At 44.2% G+C, this 19,564-nt stretch overlaps 1 protein-coding gene and 2 pseudogenes across 3 annotated transcripts; 2 read left to right on the top strand and 1 right to left on the bottom strand.

Annotated features, from left to right (window-relative positions):
• The first annotated feature begins 1,504 nt into the window (after positions 1-1,504).
• LOC139375486 (large subunit GTPase 1 homolog) lies at positions 1,505-10,593 on the top strand. 3 transcript variants are annotated; one of them, XM_071117346.1, is made up of 15 exons: positions 1,525-1,716; positions 1,966-2,092; positions 2,504-2,624; positions 2,898-2,984; positions 3,127-3,213; positions 3,311-3,371; positions 3,604-3,780; positions 3,966-4,352; positions 5,325-5,426; positions 5,542-5,685; positions 5,969-6,092; positions 6,214-6,293; positions 7,092-7,262; positions 8,293-8,445; positions 9,184-9,330. In XM_071117346.1, exons 3-15 carry the CDS (start codon positions 2,566-2,568, stop codon positions 9,256-9,258), a joined length of 1,707 nt encoding a protein of 568 aa, XP_070973447.1. In that variant the 5' UTR covers positions 1,525-1,716; positions 1,966-2,092; positions 2,504-2,565; the 3' UTR covers positions 9,259-9,330. The 3 variants fall into 3 exon arrangements, 1 of the variants encoding a protein (XP_070973447.1); XR_011627833.1 differs by lacking the exon at positions 2,504-2,624 and having other exon boundaries at positions 1,505-1,716; positions 7,092-7,274; positions 8,293-8,566; positions 9,184-10,593; XR_011627828.1 differs by lacking the exon at positions 2,504-2,624 and having other exon boundaries at positions 8,293-8,566; positions 9,184-10,593.
• Positions 9,603-10,792, top strand: LOC139375657 (uncharacterized; annotated as a pseudogene).
• Positions 10,793-11,102: 310 nt separating this feature from the next.
• Positions 11,103-19,564, bottom strand: part of LOC139413643 (uncharacterized) — a 46,667-nt pseudogene continuing 38,205 nt past the window's right edge.

Here is a 19,564-nt window from a genome sequence, read left to right as displayed (position 1 = left end):
TGATGGACGCTGTAGGAGAGAGGAATAACGTTGTGGGAGAGACAAAAAGTTAGTAAAAAACACCCTAAATATGTTTAGAACTACAAATTAACTTTTTTCTGTCGATTCTTGTTCTTTTTTATGTCACAATTCCAACCCTCCTCCTTTATCCGGGCTTGGGACCGGCAAAAGTGACCCCAAAAGAGACACTCTGGCGGAGTTACTTATTTTATTTTTTTATTTTTTGCTTTTTAGTTTATTTTTCTTAATTTGGTTTGGTTTTTAACCTTATGGTCCACTTAGGAGCCTACAACAAGTCACAGTAAAACATTAACATTTTTAACCATAACATTTTTTACATTTTTTTGTATACAATCTACATTAACAATCTAAATGGACCAAAAAGAGACAATAGAAAAACTGTCAATGGCAATGTGAGAAAATTATGGTAACTAGTCTGGCCCTAATTCAGGTTAATTGTTTTTTTTATGTAAGCAAGTGCGGGATCAGCCAGCGGCAGCTTCCCGCATGCGGGATTCATTTGCAGTCTGGAAGCGGAGGGGTGAACATCTCCTGCTCTGACTGCAGCTGGGAGGGACTGCTGCGTGAGGACTGGGCCGCCTGTAAGTGCTTTGAGACGGGGTAGAGCCCACGGCAGCACTCGCTGCTCGTTGAGAAGATTAAGAACGATACGTGCTTTCACGTCAGAGTCTCCAAAAGTCTCCAATAACACCAGAAAAAGTCACTAGATTTGTCGCTAGTCGCTTTTTTGAAAATGTGTCACTAGAGGGGTCTGAATACTCGCTAAATATAGCGGCTAAGTTGGCAACACTGTGTAAGCCTTCCCAAAAGTCTTGCGATGTTGCGCCTCTGGGTTTAGAAACTCTTTGGTAAAATGACCACTAAGCTCTGGTCTAAACACACACCTAAGTATTATGAATATTCTATGAGGAGGCGTGTACTTCCGCGTATGAACAAAACGAAGAGCGAAAATCAAAAATGTTTATAACTTTTGTTGTTATTGTTTTCCGTTATTCCATGTCCAATTTTGACAAAATAAATGACAAAACAAGTCAATTTCCGATTTTCACCATATTTTTAATCAAATAACCAATGAAGGGACGATTATCTTGTGTTGCGCATACATTGCAGAAATAAATATAATTAGAAATATATTAAGTATTTAGAAATGTGTACAATTGAGAATCGACATTTAGATGATAGCACCTGTCACAAAAAGTTTATATTTTAGAACGTGTCCTTGGCGGAAATGTTATTTGGCGGAGTGTGTTTCCTTCAATGCGTATTTGAGTGTTGTACACATCTTTTGGAATGTACCACAACCAAAGTCAATGCACAAATCATTACAGTAATTCATAATAAAATGACACTTTAAGCAACAAACAAACATACTGAATCTGGTTCAGTTACTACCAGCGATTTATACACTTGAGATCAATCTCGATAGCTGAATAATTACTAATAATATTAACTATGTTGGTATGTTCCGTTCCACTTCCTCCTCATGGGACAACAATTCACTTCACATGGGGTCCTGTTTGCTGGGCTGTACTCGATATACCAATGTAATCTAATGAGACTGACAAAAAGTAATTTGTGGTAACAAGTAAGACTAAACCTAAAATGGGTAAGAAGAAGTCTGCCATGGGGCTCGGGAGATCGTTGATAAAGGAGAGACTCAACGCAGGCCGATGCAACAAGAGGGGCGATACTTGGGTAACGTTAATTAACGCTACGTTATTTAACTATAGTTATGTATTTATATAGCTAGACCTACCTCCAAGGGTCCTAGCCTGTTCTAACTTCTAGCTAGCTAGTTAGCAGAGTAAAGTAAAACATTTGGGATAACCAGGATTTGGTGAATACTGCTCCCCTGAAAATAAAGTAACAAATATTGTTTTAATGGTCGTCTGTCTTGTTAGCTAGCTACCTTGCTGATGATTTAACGTGATATCACATTGCCAGCTCCACACCAGTGAACTGAACGATGGCTACGATTGGGGTCGTCTCAACCTGCAGTCAGTGACTGAGCAGAGTTCTATGGATGACTTCCTTGCAACTGCAGAAATGGCAGGGACTGAGTTTGTTGCAGGTAAATACTCCATTGCATTGACCTGACAAGTGATCTTTTAAACTGTCCTCTACCAGGGGTGTATTAATTTTGCCAATTCTTTTGCAAAACGTTTCTTAAACGGACGCTAAAGTAACCTACTACTATAATGTGTCCCCAGTGGTGTATTCATTCATTGGATTCTGTTGCAAAACGTTTGCAACGGAAAACCGTTTACTCTTAACGGAAAACATTTTGCAACGAAAACGAGTTTATTGGACAAATTCAGGTAGGTCCTTCCCTGTTTCATTCCGTTTACTTCTGTTTGGTTCTTAGAGTTTTTGTAACAGACCAAATGTTTTGCAATGGAATCCGACTAATGAATACACCCCAGTACCTGCCTCTTTGTACTGGATTGCTAGGATGCAATTGATGGATGAAATGTTTCCCCAGAAAAGCTCAACATCAAGTTTGTGCCAGCTGAAGCTTAGGCAGGATTACTGACAGCCGAGGAGATGGCAAAGTTGAAAAAGCTGCACGAAGAGAACAAACAACTCCTTAGAATTCCACGAAGGTGCAGTAAGGGTCCTTGCTATCGGGGATCCTTGGAAGTCCCAATTCCGACGTTATCCTATTGAAGTTGACATTTTAAATGATTAGGGTTAAGATTAGGGTTTAGGGTAGGGACGTCCCAAAGATTCCGGATAGCGCTACCGTGCAGTAGGCACAGTGATATTGCTTCCAAATGTTATTTAATGTCCTCTTTCTAGTTGTCTTAGTAGTAGGGATTGTGCTGATTGCCTCTGATGTTCCATTACTGTCTCTTCTTTGTCTTGTCATGTTACAGGCCTCACTGGGATGGGAGCACCAGTCCAGAGGTCCTCCAGCAGACCGAAAGAGACAGCTTCTTGGAGTGGAGACGAGAACTGGCACTGTATGAAACCCACTACAATCACAACACTTACCCCCCCATCAATTGAATAGGATCTCATTGTTTTGTGTTTATAGATTGTGTGCCTTTAGTAACATGGTTTTCTTTCAGCAGTGCCCTAAAGTTGATCTATTTTGTTTCATAGACTTGAAGAGGAGCAGAAAATGATTCTCACCCCTTTTGAAAGGAATTTGGATTTCTGGAGACAGCTCTGGCGAGTGATTGAGAGGAGGTAGGAATTAGAGCTGCTGTGTCTCATGACTAATTGTGTCCTGTTTCAGCCTTTCAGTGCCTTGTATGATGATGGAAATGTGAATTTTCCTACGCAGTGACATCATTGTTCAGATCGTTGATGCCAGAAACCCGTTGCTGTTTCGTTGCCCTGACCTGGTAAGTACAATGCCGAAGGGCGCAGCCAAACTAGCCCATTGATTTAATCCACCGTTCTAATTAGTGTCCGTTCTCTACGGATCAGTCTGGCCAAAAGGCTGTCATCAAATCATTTAGGCAAATTTTTCTTGGGTTGGGGATGGCATTACCAGGTGAGGGAATCCGCCAAACCAAACTGATAGGTGGGGAAACACTGTGGCATTTCACCCATTGACCTTCAAGGTTCCTGTAGGAGTGCTATGTCAAGGAAGTGTCCCAGGACAAGGTGAACTTGCTGCTGGTGAACAAGGCTGACCTGCTTACCCGGGAGCAGCGGAGGATCTGGGCCAGATATTTCCAGAGAGAGGGCCTCCATGCTGTTTTCTGGTCTGCACTGGTGGAGAATGAGAGGCTGGAGGCAGAGGAGAAGGTGAGGAGTCATTCACATTTTAATTGGAAGGGCTGGTCTTAGATGGCCTGGTTAAAGCAGACTGAATGCTATGCTCACCATTGTTTCACTTAGGTCTGGTATATTTTTTTGACTGATGAAAGATGAGTTGTTAGGCTTCTCCTCTTCAGACCTCAGTGATACCTTCCCTTGTTCATTCTCCAAAGGGAATGGAAGTGGAGGAGCAGGAAGATGAACAGAGCGACACAGAAAATGAAGATGAGGGAATGACAGACAATGTGAGTCAAAGACAGGAGGTAGAGGATAACAAGGAGAAGGATGAGGAAGAGAGTGAGGAGGAAGATGAGGAGAGTGATATGGATGAGGAGCAGCAGAGAGGGGAGCAGTTTGAAGACTGTGTAGCAGAGGGAGACTGGCAGACCTGCTCAGAGGGTGAGGAAGCAGACGACGAAGAGAGTATAGACGGCTCCACCCACAACTCCTCCTCCTTCCACAACTCCAGTGGCCTGCTGACCAAAGACGAGCTGCTGGCCATATTTAAGGCTGCTCACGATGGGCCAACGTTGAAAGAGGGCGAGCTCACAGTGGGGCTGGTGAGTACAGAGACTGTCACGAGAATTTTCAATCCCAATGATAATAACTAACAATCAATAGCTCTGACCAATCCCAGAGGTTTGTAAGACCATGGGTATAATAATAATTAGTCAAAGACTCAGCTTATGCAAAAGGTTAGTACAGTTTATTCAGAGAACGTTCTAAAGCCAAGAATACAAAGACATCCATTTTATAGCTGCTCACATACTTCTACACAAACAGTAGATATCCTACGCACATACATACACACACACACACACACAACAGTAGGTATCCCACGCACATACTGTCCCACTACCCAGCCGACAAAGATTAGGGGTGGCTGTGGGAATCATTCCCCGTCCTCCCTCAAGATAGGGAGATCCTGGGAAGTACTCTGTGGACCCCAGCCAAGGTCGGTGCCGAATTCTGCTCAGACAGTCTGTTTTAAGACACTATAAAGACATAAACATTAGCTATATTGTTTTACCCTAATTCTGACTAGAACTACACATTTATTGATTATAATTTTATACATTCTAATCAATTCCATACAATTATATGGTTTCAGGGTGGAATATTCTAATTCGATTAACAGATACACACACACACACACTGGATATCAGTCGGCTTAAATACTAGGTCATGTTTAAGCAATAAGGCACAAGGGGGTGTAGTATATGGCCAATATACCACGGCTAAGAGCTGTTCTTATGCACAACGCAACGTGGAGTGCATGGATACAGCCCTTACCAAAGGTGCCTTATTGCTATTATAAACTGGTTGCCAACGTAATTAGAACATTAATAAATGTTTTGTCATACCTGTGGTATACTGTCTGATATACCACAGTTTTCAGCCAATCAGCATTTGGTGCTTGAACCACCCAGTTTATAATACACTTTATATTACTATAGGAAGTCATTTACGAAGTAGGAGAACAGGTCTTGTGTTTGGAGTGATCTCAATTCTCCTATCTGCTCTCTAAACAGGTGGGGTATCCCAATGTGGGAAAAAGTTCCACCATCAACACTATTCTGAGAAATAAGAAGGTGTCCGTCTCAGTCACGCCTGGGCACACCAAGCACTTTCAGGTAAAGCACTGCTCTCTGATGTAGCCTACTTGACCTCTAAAACTGTGTGCCTTAGTTACAATAACTTTTTCTTGTAGAGTCAAATAAAGAATTCAAGTGTGTGTGTGTGTTCCAGACGCTGTACGTGGAGCCAGGTCTGTGTCTGTGTGACTGCCCCGGCCTGGTCATGCCCTCCTTTGTGGCCACTAAAGCTGAGATGATCTGCTGTGGGATCCTGCCCATCGACCAGATAAGAGACCACGTACCTGCCATCTCCCTCATATCCTTAACTTACCAACCCTACAAACTGATTTTGTTAACTTATGGGTGTAGAAGTCATATTTATTGTCCCTATCAGTAGATACTGGAGTTTTTTTTCTTTCTTCTAAAATCCATTTTAATTCATTTTTTCAGTAGAACAAAAGTGGAGCTGCATACTATTATCATTTCACATTACAAACATACAGCTAAATTTAGAGACCTAATCGTTTCACTTGGGTAAAGGATTTTTCAGATGTTTGATTGGGTGTTTATTATGGTTAAGGCCTTAACAGACTGCTCACGTGTGTCAGACTATTCCTCGGGATGTGCTAGAGGGCACCTATGGCATAAACATCATCCGCCCGCAAGAGGACGAGGACCCCGACCGCATACCCAACTATGAGGAGCTACTGATGGCCTACGGATGTGAGACCATAAACCCTGTCCTTATATAGTACAGTGTATAGTACAATACACAGCACAACATAATCCATATGATAGTGATGGAGTCGGAGCAAGCTGTTGACACTGTCCTGTTCTCTGTCAGACATGAGGGGCTTCATGACAACACACGGACAGCCTGACCAGTCGAGATCAGCCCGCTATGTCCTCAAGGACTATGTTGTTGTAAGTTAACCCTCCTTCCTCCACCATCCTCTTGATGTAAAGGTATGGTTTATTAGGCAGTAGTCTAAACATTGTTTTGTCTGTATACCTACACTGAAAAAATATATAATTTCAACAAAAACATTTGCACAAATTTGTTTACATCCCTGTTAGTGAGCATTGTATCCATTGTAAAGAATCCATCCACCTGACAGGTACAACATATCAAGAAGCTGATTAAACAGCATGATCATTACACAGGTGTACCATGTGCTGGGGACAATAAAAGGCCACTCTAAAATGTGCAGTTTTACAATGCCACAGATGTCAAGTTTTGAGGGAGTGTGCAATTTGCATGCTGACTGAAGGAATGTCCACCAGAGTTGTTGCCAGAGAATAGAAAGTTCACTTCTCTGCCAGATAATAGAAAGTTCACTTCTCTACCATAAGCTGCCTCCAATGTCATTTTAGAGAATTTGGCGGTACGTCCACCTCACAACCGCAGGCCACATGTAACCATGCCAGCCCAGGATCTTCACATCCAGCTTCTTCACATTTGGGATTGTCTGGGGTGGGGGCTGACTCCCAAGTGGATGGGCCGATGCCCACCCCTGGCTGCACCCCTGCCCAGTAATGTGAAATCTGTAGATTAGTGCCTAATACATTTATTTAAATTTACTGATTTGCTTATATGAACTGAAACTCAGCAAAGTCTTTGAAATTGTTGCATGTTGCGTTTTATATTTTTGCTCAGGAGAAATTCAGTAATAGTAATGGCAGACGAAGCACCACTAAAAGGTTCTTTCTGACCGTCCCCAGGGGAAACTGCTTTACTGCCATCCTCCTCCCCACATCAGTGCAGCAGACTTCCAGCCCCAGCACAGCAAGTTCCAGTCTGGAGATGCAGACGGTAAAGGCTCCAAGACGGGCCACAAACAGAGCAAAGTCAAGAGACATGAGAATCTGGTGGACAAGAACTTCTTCCATCAGGTACAATAGAAGGTAACTCCACAGAAATTACATTAAAATGACACTGGCAGAGATTGATGCCAGTCTAGGCACATTACCTCACAGCCATTGGTTGTAATGAAATGAAAGGGAGGTCAGTACAGGTGCATCAAAGCAGGGACCGAGACACTGAAAAACAGCTTCTATCTCAAGGCCATCAGACTGTTAAACAGCCACCACTAACATTGAGTGGCTGCTGCCAACACACGGACTCAACTCCAGCCACTTTAATAATGGGAATTGATGGAAATTGATGTAAAATATATCACTAGCCACTTTAAACAATGCTACTTAATATAATGTTTACATACCCTACATTACTCATCTCATATGTATATGTACAGTGGGGCAAAAAAGCATTTAGTCAGCCACCAATTGTGCAAGTTCTCCCACTTAAAAGATGAGAGAGGCCTGTAATTTTCATCATAGGTACACTTCAACTATGACAGACAAAATGAGAAGAAAAAAAATCCAGAAAATCACATTGTAGGATTTTTTTATGAATTTATTTGCAAATTATGGTGGAAAATAAGTATTTGGTCACCTACAAACAAGCAAGATTTCTGGCTCTCACAGACCTGTAACTTCTTCTTTAAGAGGCTCCTCTGTCCTCCACTCGTTACCTTTATTAATGGCACCTGTTTGAACTTGTTATCAATATAAAAGACACCTGTCCACAACCTCACAGTCACACTCCAAACTCCACTATGGCCTAGACCAAAGAGCTGTTTTACCGCTACACCATCTACTGCATCTTGCCTATGCCGTTCTGTACCATCACTCATTCATATATCTTTATGTACATATTCTTTATCCCTTTACACTTGTGTATAAGGTAGTAGTTTTGGAATTGTTAGGTTAGATCACTCGTTGGTTATTACTGCATTGTTGGAACTAGAAGCACAAGCATTTCGCTACACTCGCATTAACATCTGCTAACCATGTGGTATGTGACAAATACATTTGAATTGAATCACTATACTAACCACATTGTTGTGCATTTCGTTTCCAGGAGAATGTTCGAGCACTCACCAAGGGGGTCCAGTCTTACATGGGCTACAAGCTAGGCAGCATAGGCCAGCGTGAACAGATAGGGCAACCTGGCACGGAACAGCCTGTGGTCGAACCCTGGAAGAAGCATGGCAATAGAAACAAGAAAGAGAAAGTACGCCAACTCACCAAGCACCTGGATGCCTGAAGAATATCTATAAACTGTTAGAAGTCGCTGATAGTCTAGAGTGGAATGGAGTGTTAACCCACAAAGGACTTTTCAATGCAATCCACAGGTATTGGTGCTTTGTTGTACATAGATACTGGTCAACAACAGTAACCTCCATTGCATTTTGCAATATGGAGAACCAGGGATAGGTTGCCTTTTGATATAAAAACATTCTGAATATTGTGAATTATCATGCATTGCAGTGACGATACATTCCAGCATTTGATTATGATTGAGTTGTGCAACAAATCTCACAGAAGTTATGAGTGTAGCAACAAGAGCAGAGTAGGGGGTCAACTAAATTCCAGGATTTTCAGAAATTGAATGGAATTGAGCCTTACTCTGAACCAGAGAAGTAATCGCTAAGGAGATCAATCAAGATTTATTTGGTTATATGGCCTGTGGGTAAATACGCATTTAAATATGGAGGAATTGCATGTCTAGTGATTTACTTGGACTGAAATAACTGCCGGTACTCATTTCGTGTGCCGGTAATGTTTATATTTAAGTGTTGCCCGAAGATTACGATCGTACCATTACGATTGTTTACACTGAGCTGCACTGGGGTCGGAATGCAATCGTGGTTACATTAACGCTTCGAACACACCAATTGTGTCATGGCATCACTGCTGCATAATATTTTGCGCACCAAGGCAACTATACTGATGCAGGTCTCTTTTGCAGATGGTCGCATGCGGTTGGACACATGGAGGAGAGAATCATTTTCGCAGTATCCTCAAAACTGTGTTTTTTACATAACTGCTGACAGCTACAGGGACATAAACACAAAAAAATGCTGCTTAGAGACAAGTGTCCACGATAGTAGGATTGCCGGGTCAGTTTAGTAGTGAGCTTGTGCTAGATGTGGCCAGTAAATTATACTGTTGTGTGTGTGTGTGTGTGTGTGAAATAAATAGTCAAATAAATTATGCTAGTTACTACCCCTGATAGCTACCAAATAATCATGTTTGAAAGAGTGTGAGTGTGTATGTCAGATAAATAGAAATGATAGATACTACTGTACCCTGATAATTTGGTCAGATAACCAACCGTGTGTGTGTGTCTATGTGTAGAGTAGGTGACATGTCCATGATAGCTATCTAATGACTATAGTTTTGCTAGGTAATGGTTTGGCTTATCATGTTCATGTCTATGTAGAAGAAGACTGTAGGAGGAAGTGGAGAGGACTCAGGGACAGGTATCAGAGAGAGATGAGGGCAGAGAAAGAGAAGAAGTCTGGGTCAGCAGCTTCAGGCCAGCAGCCTTGGCGCTTCTGCCACATTCTTTCTTTTCTGGATCCATTTATTGTGCCTAGAGCAACAAGTGGCAATTTTACAGCCAAGACCCTCTACTATGTCATCCACAAGTGTTGTCGCCACCGGTGCATCAAGACCCTCAACGTCACCTACAAGTGCGACCACCGCCTCCTCCGGTGCAGCGAGACCCTCTACAACGTCTACATCATCCACAAGTATGACCACTACCGGTGCAGCCATGGAAGATGATGAAATGGAGGAAGCACCTCTGGATCTTGGACCACCTGAGAATATTATGAACCTCACGAAAGTGACCACTGAGGACCTCGTTGAACAGGATGTGGCCGTGGAGAGAAACAGAGAGAGAAACGAAGAGAAACGTCACACCAGGCGTCATCGGAGGTACCAGCCCCCAGATCCACTCAACTAATTTCAGCAGAGGCTCCTCCAAGCCGTCGAGAGGGATGCAGCACAACCTGATTCTCACAGAAAGGATGACGAGACCCTCTTTACCATGAGCCTGGTGCCAACACTGAAGAGGCTGCCTCAGCAAAGAAAAGCAGAAGTCAAGGATAAAATGTATCAGCTGCTTTTCGAAGCCGAGTTCAATGGTACGTCTTTTTTTTCCTCCACAATGTTGCGACAGTGAAGTAAAGTAGGTCATTTTTACAGTATAGTTATGTAGGCTAATTGGTATTTCAGATCAAAGTATTAATATGAGGCAAATGTATAGCTGTTGTTTCTGGGTTACAAAATATCCTAAAACAACAGTTTGCTGTCTAAACACACACACACACACACACCTCTTTCAATAGTTACATTAAAAAAAAAAAAAAAATAACATTTTTACAACACACATACCTGTCACATTCTTTCCTGTACTTGAATACTTATTAAATTATGTTTTCATAGTTGTTTCAGTTTATTAATATCTCATTTAGACTTAATCTGCTTATTTCTTCCCTTGCAGATCTAAGACGAGATGAAAGTAAAAACACATTCTCTTTCTAATGAGTTTTTTTTCCACCTGTATTTTGTCAGGCCAGTGAACATGGTGGTAAACTGTACTATTTGTATGGACCCTAGGTTATCCTTTCCCTTTGTTATCATACTAACTGTATGTTGTATAACCTTAATTAGTGCTCCCGCTCACCTGATGTACCATGCCAGGTGTGTATAATACTGCCGTTAATGGGAAGGGGTTAAGGTGTGGTCTTTACTCCCAAATTCCAAATGAAGAGAGACAATGTTACATAAAGTAATCTGGGGAAAAAATGCAATTTTATGGACAACGGTGGATGGTTCTTAAAATAACCTTTGTGTTAGGGGGCTCTTAAAAGAGCAGTTTCACTCCACGGCATACTGCCATGGGACTTCACCTGCTGACGATGAGAAGTAGGTGGTCAGCTGCTCCATCACCTGGAGTGCCTGTCTGGGGGCGTTGTTGGCACCTGCCCTGGTGACATCAGGTAGGTGACCATTTGGCGTGCCCATCTCCATCCGGAGTGGCTCCTGGAATGACCTCCGCAGGTAGTTGTAGAGAACACATGTGGCCTTCACGCAGGCATCGACATTTGAGGGGCTGAGACCAAGCACTCTCCAATACATTCTCCACCGGGCTACCAGAATCCCAAAGGCGCATTAAACAACTAACCTTGCCCTGGACAGTCGTTTGTTAAAGATCCTTACAGGCTTTGTCAATGGCAGCTGGCGTCTAGCGTAGGGCCTCATGAGGTTGGGTCTCAAAGGGATGGCCTCGTCGCCGACAAAGACGTGGGGAACAGGTCCCAGGTCTTAAGCCCCAGGGAGTGATGCAGGTAGTGGAATATCCAGGGTGCCATCCTGAAGTGCCTGACCGAAGGCAGAGTCGCGGAGGGTCCCGCCATCACTTCCCTTGCCGTAAGCACCAACATCGACACACAGAAATAGTAGATGACATCTACTACAGCCAAGAGTACAACTGAATATGTACCCTTGTATTGCGAACCTGAGCACGGTGGAGCCTGGATTACTACATGTTTCCCGTCAATGGAGCCAAGACAGTTGGGGAAATTCCACCTCTCCAGGAACTCAGCAGCAATGGCCCTCCAGTCTTCCTCCTTGGGGACAGGTGTAACCGATGTGAAATGGCTAGCTAGTTAGCGGTGGTGACCTGAAGTAGTTGTTCCACTTGCTCTGCAAGGGCCGCAGCTTTTGTGGAGCGATGGGCAACGATGCTTCGTGGGTGACTGTTGTTGATGTGTGCAGAGGGTCCCTGGTTCAAGCCCAGGTAGAGACGAGGAGAGGGACGGAAGCAATACTGTTACATTGATGCTGTTGACCTGGATCACTGGTTGCTGTGGAAAAGGAGGAGGTCAAAAGGGGGGCGAGTGTAACCGATGTGAAATGGCTAGCTAGTTAGCGGTGGTGCGCGCTAATAACGTTTCAATCGGGTGACGTCACTCGCTCTGAGACCTGAAGTAGTTGTTGCCCTTGCTCTGCAAGGGCCATGGCTTTTGTGGAGTGATGGGTAACGATGCTTTGAGGGTGGCTGTTGTCGATGTGTGCAGAGGGTCCCTGGTTCGAGCCCAGGTAGAGGCTAGGAGAGGGATGGAAGCTATACTGTTACACAGGCATGTATTCACCAACCAGACAGTCCCAAATGGTTTGTGCCACAGAGGAGACAATGCCTGCCACCGTGGACTGTCCAACTCGGAAGCTGAATCCAATGGTCCTGTAGGAGTCCCCTGTCGCCAAGAATCTAAAATATAAATCCAAATAATTATCAATATTGTGTGTCACTTGAATTCCACCCGCTCCACTCATATCATACCTCATTATGGTTTATTAAGCTCTACTAATTATATTGTAATACTCCTCAACCAATGCCTTGAAACAGTACAATTCAGTCTGACTATATCAATAAACTGTAGCCCAGACCAGCTCTACTCTTAGAAAGAATGGTACTATCTCCCTAAAAGGGTTCTCTGGCTGTCCCCATAGGAGAACCCGTTCTGGTTCCAGGTAGAACCCTATTGAACCCTATAGCAGTCAGACGTCTTTTGTCCTCGTCTTGTCGTGTCCCGTCCCGTGTGTGTGTGTGTGTGTGTGTGTGTATATATATTTACAACTTTCTTCGCATACCTTTTTATATATATTTTTTAATTTTCCATAAACTCATCTTCAAAACACTCTCCTGCAACCCGCCTCACCAATTTATATTTAAAAATATATATATATATATTATTTACCTCAAATCTGTAATGCTCCATAGAAGCTAGACAGAAGCTAATCAGAAGCTAGTTAGCTTCTTTACTGGCTAATCGTTAGTATTCAGCTAACCACGGTTTGTGGTCATCAGCTATCCTTTAGCTCGAAAATCTATCGCCAGTTTTGCTCGGACCAGAACATACCGGACCTATTTTTCTCTCCATGTCCCCGGATTTCTACCGCTAACTCTGGACATTTATACCTGGATCTCGCAGCTAGCGATGTTGCCATCCCTATTACTAGCCTGTTCAACCTCTCTTTCGTGTCGTCTGAGATTCCCAAAGATTGGAAAGCAGCTGCGGTCATCCCCCTCTTCAAAGGGGTGGACACTCTTGACCCAAACTGCTACAGACCTATCCTACCCTGCCATTCTAAGGTCTTCGAAAGCCAAGTCAACAAACGGATTACCAACCATTTCGAATCTCACCATACCTTCTCTGCAATGCAATCTGGTTTCAGAGCTGGTCATGGGTGCACCTCAGCCACGCTCAAGGTCCTAAACGATATCTTAACCGCCATCGATAAGAAACATTACTGTGCAGCCGTATTCATTGATCTGGCCAAGGCTTTCGACTGTCAATCACCACATCCTCATCGGCAGACTCGACAGCCTTGGTTTCTCAAATGATTGCCTCGCCTGGTTCACCAACTACTTCTCTGATAGAGTTCAGTGTGTCAAATCGGAGGGTCTGCTGTCCGGACCTCTGGCAGTCTCTATGGGGATGGCACAGGGTTCAATTCTTGGACCGACTCTCTTCTCTGTATACATCAATGATGTCGCTCTTGCTGCTGGTGAGTCTCTGATCCACCTCTGCGCAGACGACACCATTCTGTATACTTCTGGCCCTTCTTTGGACACAACAATTAAGGCAAGCTTCAATGCCATACAACTCATCTTCCGTGGCCTCCAATTGCTCTTAAATACAGGTAAAACTAAATGCATGCTCTTCAACCGATCGCTGCCTGCATCTGCCCGCCTGTCCAACATCACTACTCTGGACGGCTCTGACTTAGAATACGTGGACAACTACAAATACCTAGGTGTCTGGTTAGACTGTAAACTCTCCTTCCAGACCCACATCATTGGCTTCCTATTTCGCAACAAAGCATCCTTCACTCATGCTTCACTCATGCTGCCAAACATACCCTTGTAAAACTGACCATCCTACCAATCCTTGACTTCGGCGATGTCATTTACAAAATAGCCTCCAAAACCCTACTCAACAAATTGGATGCAGTCTATCACAGTGCAATCCGTTTTGTCACCAAAGCCCCATATACTACCCACCATTGTGACCTGTACGCTCTCGTTGGCTGGCCCTCGCTTCATACTCGTCGCCAAACCCACTGGCTCCATGTCATCTACAAGACCCTGCTAGGTAAAGTCCCCCCTTATCTCAGCTCGCTGGTCACCATAGCATCACCCACCTGTAGCACGCGCTCCAGCAGGTATATCTTTCTGGTCACCCCCAAAACCAATTCTTTCTTTGGCCGCCTCTCCTTCCAGTTCTCTGCTGCCAATGACTGGAACAAACTACAAAAATCTCTGAAACTGGAAACACTTATCTACCTCACTAGCTTTAAGCACCAACTGTCAGAACAGCTCACAGATTACTGCACCTGTACACAGCCCACCTATAATTTAGCCCAAACAACTACCTCTTTCCCTACTGTATTTTATTTTATTTATTTATTTATTTAGCTCCTTTGCACCCCAACCAGTCAACATTCTCTCCTCTCAGGCTCTACATGCGAACGCCTGGGACTGATGCAGTTCACTGTACCAAAGGACCTACATATTGTGGATCATGTCCAGCATGGACCCCTGTCCAAAGAACAACTACTCAGCAGATATGACGATGTATTCAACATGCCCGTTGAATCTGTGCCTGGGGAGATACACTTTGAAGTGGATGAGAGCATCACTCCAGTCCAGTGTGCTCCTCGCAATGTGCCCATTGCAATGAAAATGGCTGTGAAGGCCCAGCTGTACAAGTATGAGGCCGATGGCCACATGAAATCTGTGACTGAACCAACTGACTGGATCAGCAATATGGTCATAGTGAAAAAAACAGAGAAGCTGAGGGTCTACATCGACCCAAAGCATCTGAACCAAGCACTGAAACGATCCCACTACATCATGCCGACACTAGAGGATGTCCTCTATAAGCTTCCCAAGGCCAGGATTTTCACCTTGGTGGATGCCCGAGATGCATTCCTTCAATGCAAGCTGGACGAAGAAAGAGCGATCCTCGACATGCCAAACCCGTCTGATGCAAAAGAAGTACAGTGTCTCATCGGCTTTGCAAACTATCTTGCGCCTCTGCGCCGATTGCTAGACAAAGACACCCCATGGCACTGGCTACCCAAGCACGAGGCCGCAGTGCAGGAGATGAAATCTCTGGCTTCATCCATGCCAGTGTTGCGCTACTACGACGTCATGAAGCCTGTCACAATCCAGAGCGACTCCAGCCAAAGGGGACTTGGATGCTGCCTTATGCAGGAAGGCCAGCCAGTTGTGTTTGCCTCGAGAGCGCTCACCCCCACCGAACAAAACTATGCACAAATTGAGAAAGAGTGCCTCAGCATCGTCTTCTCCTGCCAGCGAGGCTTCAAAGCATGCTCCTGACTCTGCAAAACTACAGCCTGAAGGTAATTTACAAGCCAGGACCAGAGGTTTACATCAGCAACACACTGAGCAGGGCAACAACACAATGTACAGGCAGAGGCACTGTCTATCAGCGGCAGGCCATCTGCTCGCTACAGCAGGAACAACAAGATGTTCAATAGATCAATCAGGCAGACTACTTAAACGTCACAGATCACCGCCTAGCCCAGATCAGGCAACACACTGACAAGGACGAACACCTAGTCACTGAAGTCCATGGCTCTCGCAGGTTGGCCATACCTGAAAGAGGAGACATCTTTCACAGTGAGACAATACTGGACCTTTCGAGATGAGATCAGCGTACAAAATGGCGTCTTGTTCAGAGGTCAGAAGGTCATTATTCCCAAATCACTACGTCCAGAGATGCTTACTCGCATACACTCCAGTCACGTTGGAGGTGACGCATGCTACCGCCAGGCTCGTGAAACATTATACTGGCCTGTTAAGAACTTAATGTTATGCCTTTATGTTTGCACTTTCTATTGAAAAGGATGATGTTACGGAGTCTAGTTGATAGGTATTCAACTAGCCGGACTGTTCCCCGGACTCCATGTGTAGGGATTTGTACAATGCACAAACAAGGCTATTGAACTCGACATTGGTGTCTTGTCTTTATTCCTTTATCCAACATATCATACTGAAACTCCTACCTTCATCAGGGCAGAAGGCACCTCAACTTTCTTTTCATTTGGTACATTGCATAATTAAAAAAGGATTATAAACCAACTTTGGGAAAAGTTATAGTCCTAATGAACATTCTGTAAAAGTACATCTGATGTCAAATAGGGACTATTAACTAGAGAGCCCTTTAGCTAGCTAGGTTGCACATAAAAACAATGTATCAAATATCAATCAATTATGGTATTAAAGGCTTTAAAAATGTACTTGAATTTAGCTTACTTGAGACAAATCACCAGGCGTTCAACTGGGCTGATGGACTCGCGGTAGTTGGTTTCCATCCGGGCGATCCTGGCTCCAACGATTTGGAGCAGGTGATCGAACTGGCTTCGGTCCAGACGAAAGTAACGTCGGAATTGCTCTCCAAGCAGTCGAAGCTCTTGAATGAGACGGTGGAACTCCCCCTGCCTGCTTTCGGGACTTCAATCATCTCTGGGTCCCGGCCCAACAGCGTGATCAAGACCACCTTCCTCAACGTTGAAACGTAATCTGCTATCTTGACTATTTATTATTGCATTTCGCTCAAAAACTGCATTTTGGAGGGAAATTATATTATATGCTCTCATAATTAATTTGTGGATGTCATCAAATAAATAATATATTTGGCAAATCAATGAATTTTAAAAAAAATAAATGCTAGTCAAACTGTTTTTATTATGTTATCCCACTTTTTTTTCTGGATATGTGTGCAACAAAAATTCAACATTCACATTTCGTTACTTTCTGTCAAGTAAGTCTATGCATACAATTTGATGCATACGTTCGATAAATCTAAAGTATGCACCACACAGAACGCACGGCAACTGCCTCTGCAACCCAATGCTGCAGGAAAAGCGGCGTTCCATTGGAAATTAATATACTTCTGGTGTATCAAAACGCAATGACACAGTCGGTGTGTTCGAAACGTAAGACACCATGGAGCCAGCGGGAGAGGTGGGTCAGAAAACGTACCTTAATGCAGGGATGGGTTATGCCACTGTTCTCCATATTGTAACTTGATCCACAATGATACACCGAGGAGATTGAAATACTACTTTTCGTCCTAATGCTAGCTAGTTGTAGCCACTGCAGCAATTTTGGAATGGCAGTGTCAGCCAATCAGCTCCTTTGTTGTTCAATGCTATGTGCCATTCTATTATATTATTCAAATCAAATTTTATTTGTCACATACACATGGTTAGCAGATGTTAATGCCAGTGTAGCGAAATGCTTGTGCTTCTAGTTCCGACAATGCAGTAATAACCAACGAGTAATCTAGCTAACAATTCCAAAACTACTACCTTATACACACAAGTGTAAAGGGATAAAGAATATGTACATAAAGATATATGAATGAGTGATGGTACAGAGCAGCATAGGCAAGATGCAGTAGATGGTATCGAGTACAGTATATACATATGAGATGAGTATGTAAACAAAGTGGCATAGTTTAAAGTGGCTAGTGATACATGTATTACATAAAGATGCAGTAGATGATATAGAGTACAGTATATACGTATACATATGAGATAAATAATGTAGGGTATGTAAACATTATATTAAGTAGCATTGTTTAAAGTGGCTAGTGATATATTTTACATCAATTCCCATTATTAAAGTGGCTGGAGTTGAGTCAGTGTGTTGGCAGCAGCCACTCAATGTTAGTGGTGGCTGTTTAACAGTCTGATGGCCTTGAGATAAAAGCTGTTTTTCAGTGTCTCGGTCCCAGCTTTGATGCACCTGTACTGACCTCGCCTTCTGGATGATAGCGGGGTGAACAGGCAGTGGCTCGGGTGGTTGTTGTCCTTGATGATCTTTATGGCCTTCCTATGACATCGGGTGGTGTAGGTGTCCTGGAGGGCAGGTAGTTTGCCCCCGGTGATGCATTGTGCAGACCTCACTACCCTCTGGAGAGCCTTACGGTTGTGGGCGGAGCAGGTGCCGTACCAGGCGGTGATACAGCCTGACAGGATGCTCTCAATTGTGCATCTGTAGAAGTTTGTGAGTGCTTTTGGTGACAAGCCAAATTTCTTCAGCCTCCTGAGGTTGAAGAGGCGCTGCTGCGCCTTCTTCACAATGCTGTCTGTGTGGGTGGACCAATTCAGTTTGTCTGTGATGTGTACGCCGAGTAACTTAAAACTTACTACCCTCTCCACTACTGTACCATCAATGTGGATAGGGGGGTGTTCTCTATGCTGTTTCCTGAAGTCCACAATCATCTCCTTAGTTTTGTTGACGTTGAATGTGAGGTTATTTTCCTGACACCACACTCCGAGGGCCCTCACCTCCTCCCTGTAGGCCGTCTCGTCGTTGTTGGTAATCAAGCCTACCACTGTTGTGTCGTCCGCAAACTTGATGATTGAGTTGGAGGCGTGCGTGGCCACGCAGTCGTGGGTGAACAGGGAGTACAGGAGAGGGCTCAGAACGCACCCTTGTGGGGCCCCAGTGTTGAGGATCAGCGGGGTGGAGATGTTGTTACCTACCCTCACCACCTGGGGGCGGCCCGTCAGAAAGTCCAGTACCCAGTTGCACAGGGCAGGGTCGAGACCCAGGGTCTCGAGCTTGATGACGAGTTTGGAGGGTACTATGATGTTACATGCTGAGCTGTAGTCGATGAACAGCATTCTCACATAGGTATTCCTCTTGTCCAGATGGGTTAGGGCAGTGTGCAGTGTGGTTGAGATTGCATCGTCTGTGGACCTATTTGGGCGGTAAGCAAATTGGAGTGGGTCTAGGGTGTCAGGTAGGGTGGAGGTGATATGGTCCTTGACTAGTCTCTCAAAGCACTTCATGATGACGGAAGTGAGTGCTAGTCGTTTAGCTCAGTTACCTTAGCTTTCTTGGGAACAGGAACAATGGTGGCCCTCTTGAAGCATGTGGGAACAGCAGACTGGGATAGGGATTGATTGAATATGTCTGTAAACACACCAGCCAGCTGGTCTGCACATGCTCTGAGGGCGCGGCTGGGGATGCCATCTGGGCCTGCAGCCTTGCGAGGGTTAACACGTTTAAATGTTTTACTCACCTCGGCTGCAGTGAAGGAGAGTCCGCATGTTTTGGTTGCGGGCCGTGTCGGTGGCACTGTATTGTCCTCAAAGTGGGCAAAACAGTTATTTAGTCTGCCTGGGAGCAAGACATCCTGGTCCGTGACTGGGCTGGTTTTCTTTTTGTAATCCGTGATTGACTGTAGACCCTGCCACATACCTCTTGTGTCTGAGCCGTTGAATTGCGATTC

The sequence above is a fragment of the Oncorhynchus clarkii genome, chromosome 1 (assembly GCF_045791955.1).
Source record: "Oncorhynchus clarkii lewisi isolate Uvic-CL-2024 chromosome 1, UVic_Ocla_1.0, whole genome shotgun sequence".
Classification (NCBI taxonomy): domain Eukaryota; kingdom Metazoa; phylum Chordata; class Actinopteri; order Salmoniformes; family Salmonidae; genus Oncorhynchus; species Oncorhynchus clarkii.
This window is presented reverse-complemented; position numbering and strand designations above follow the sequence as displayed.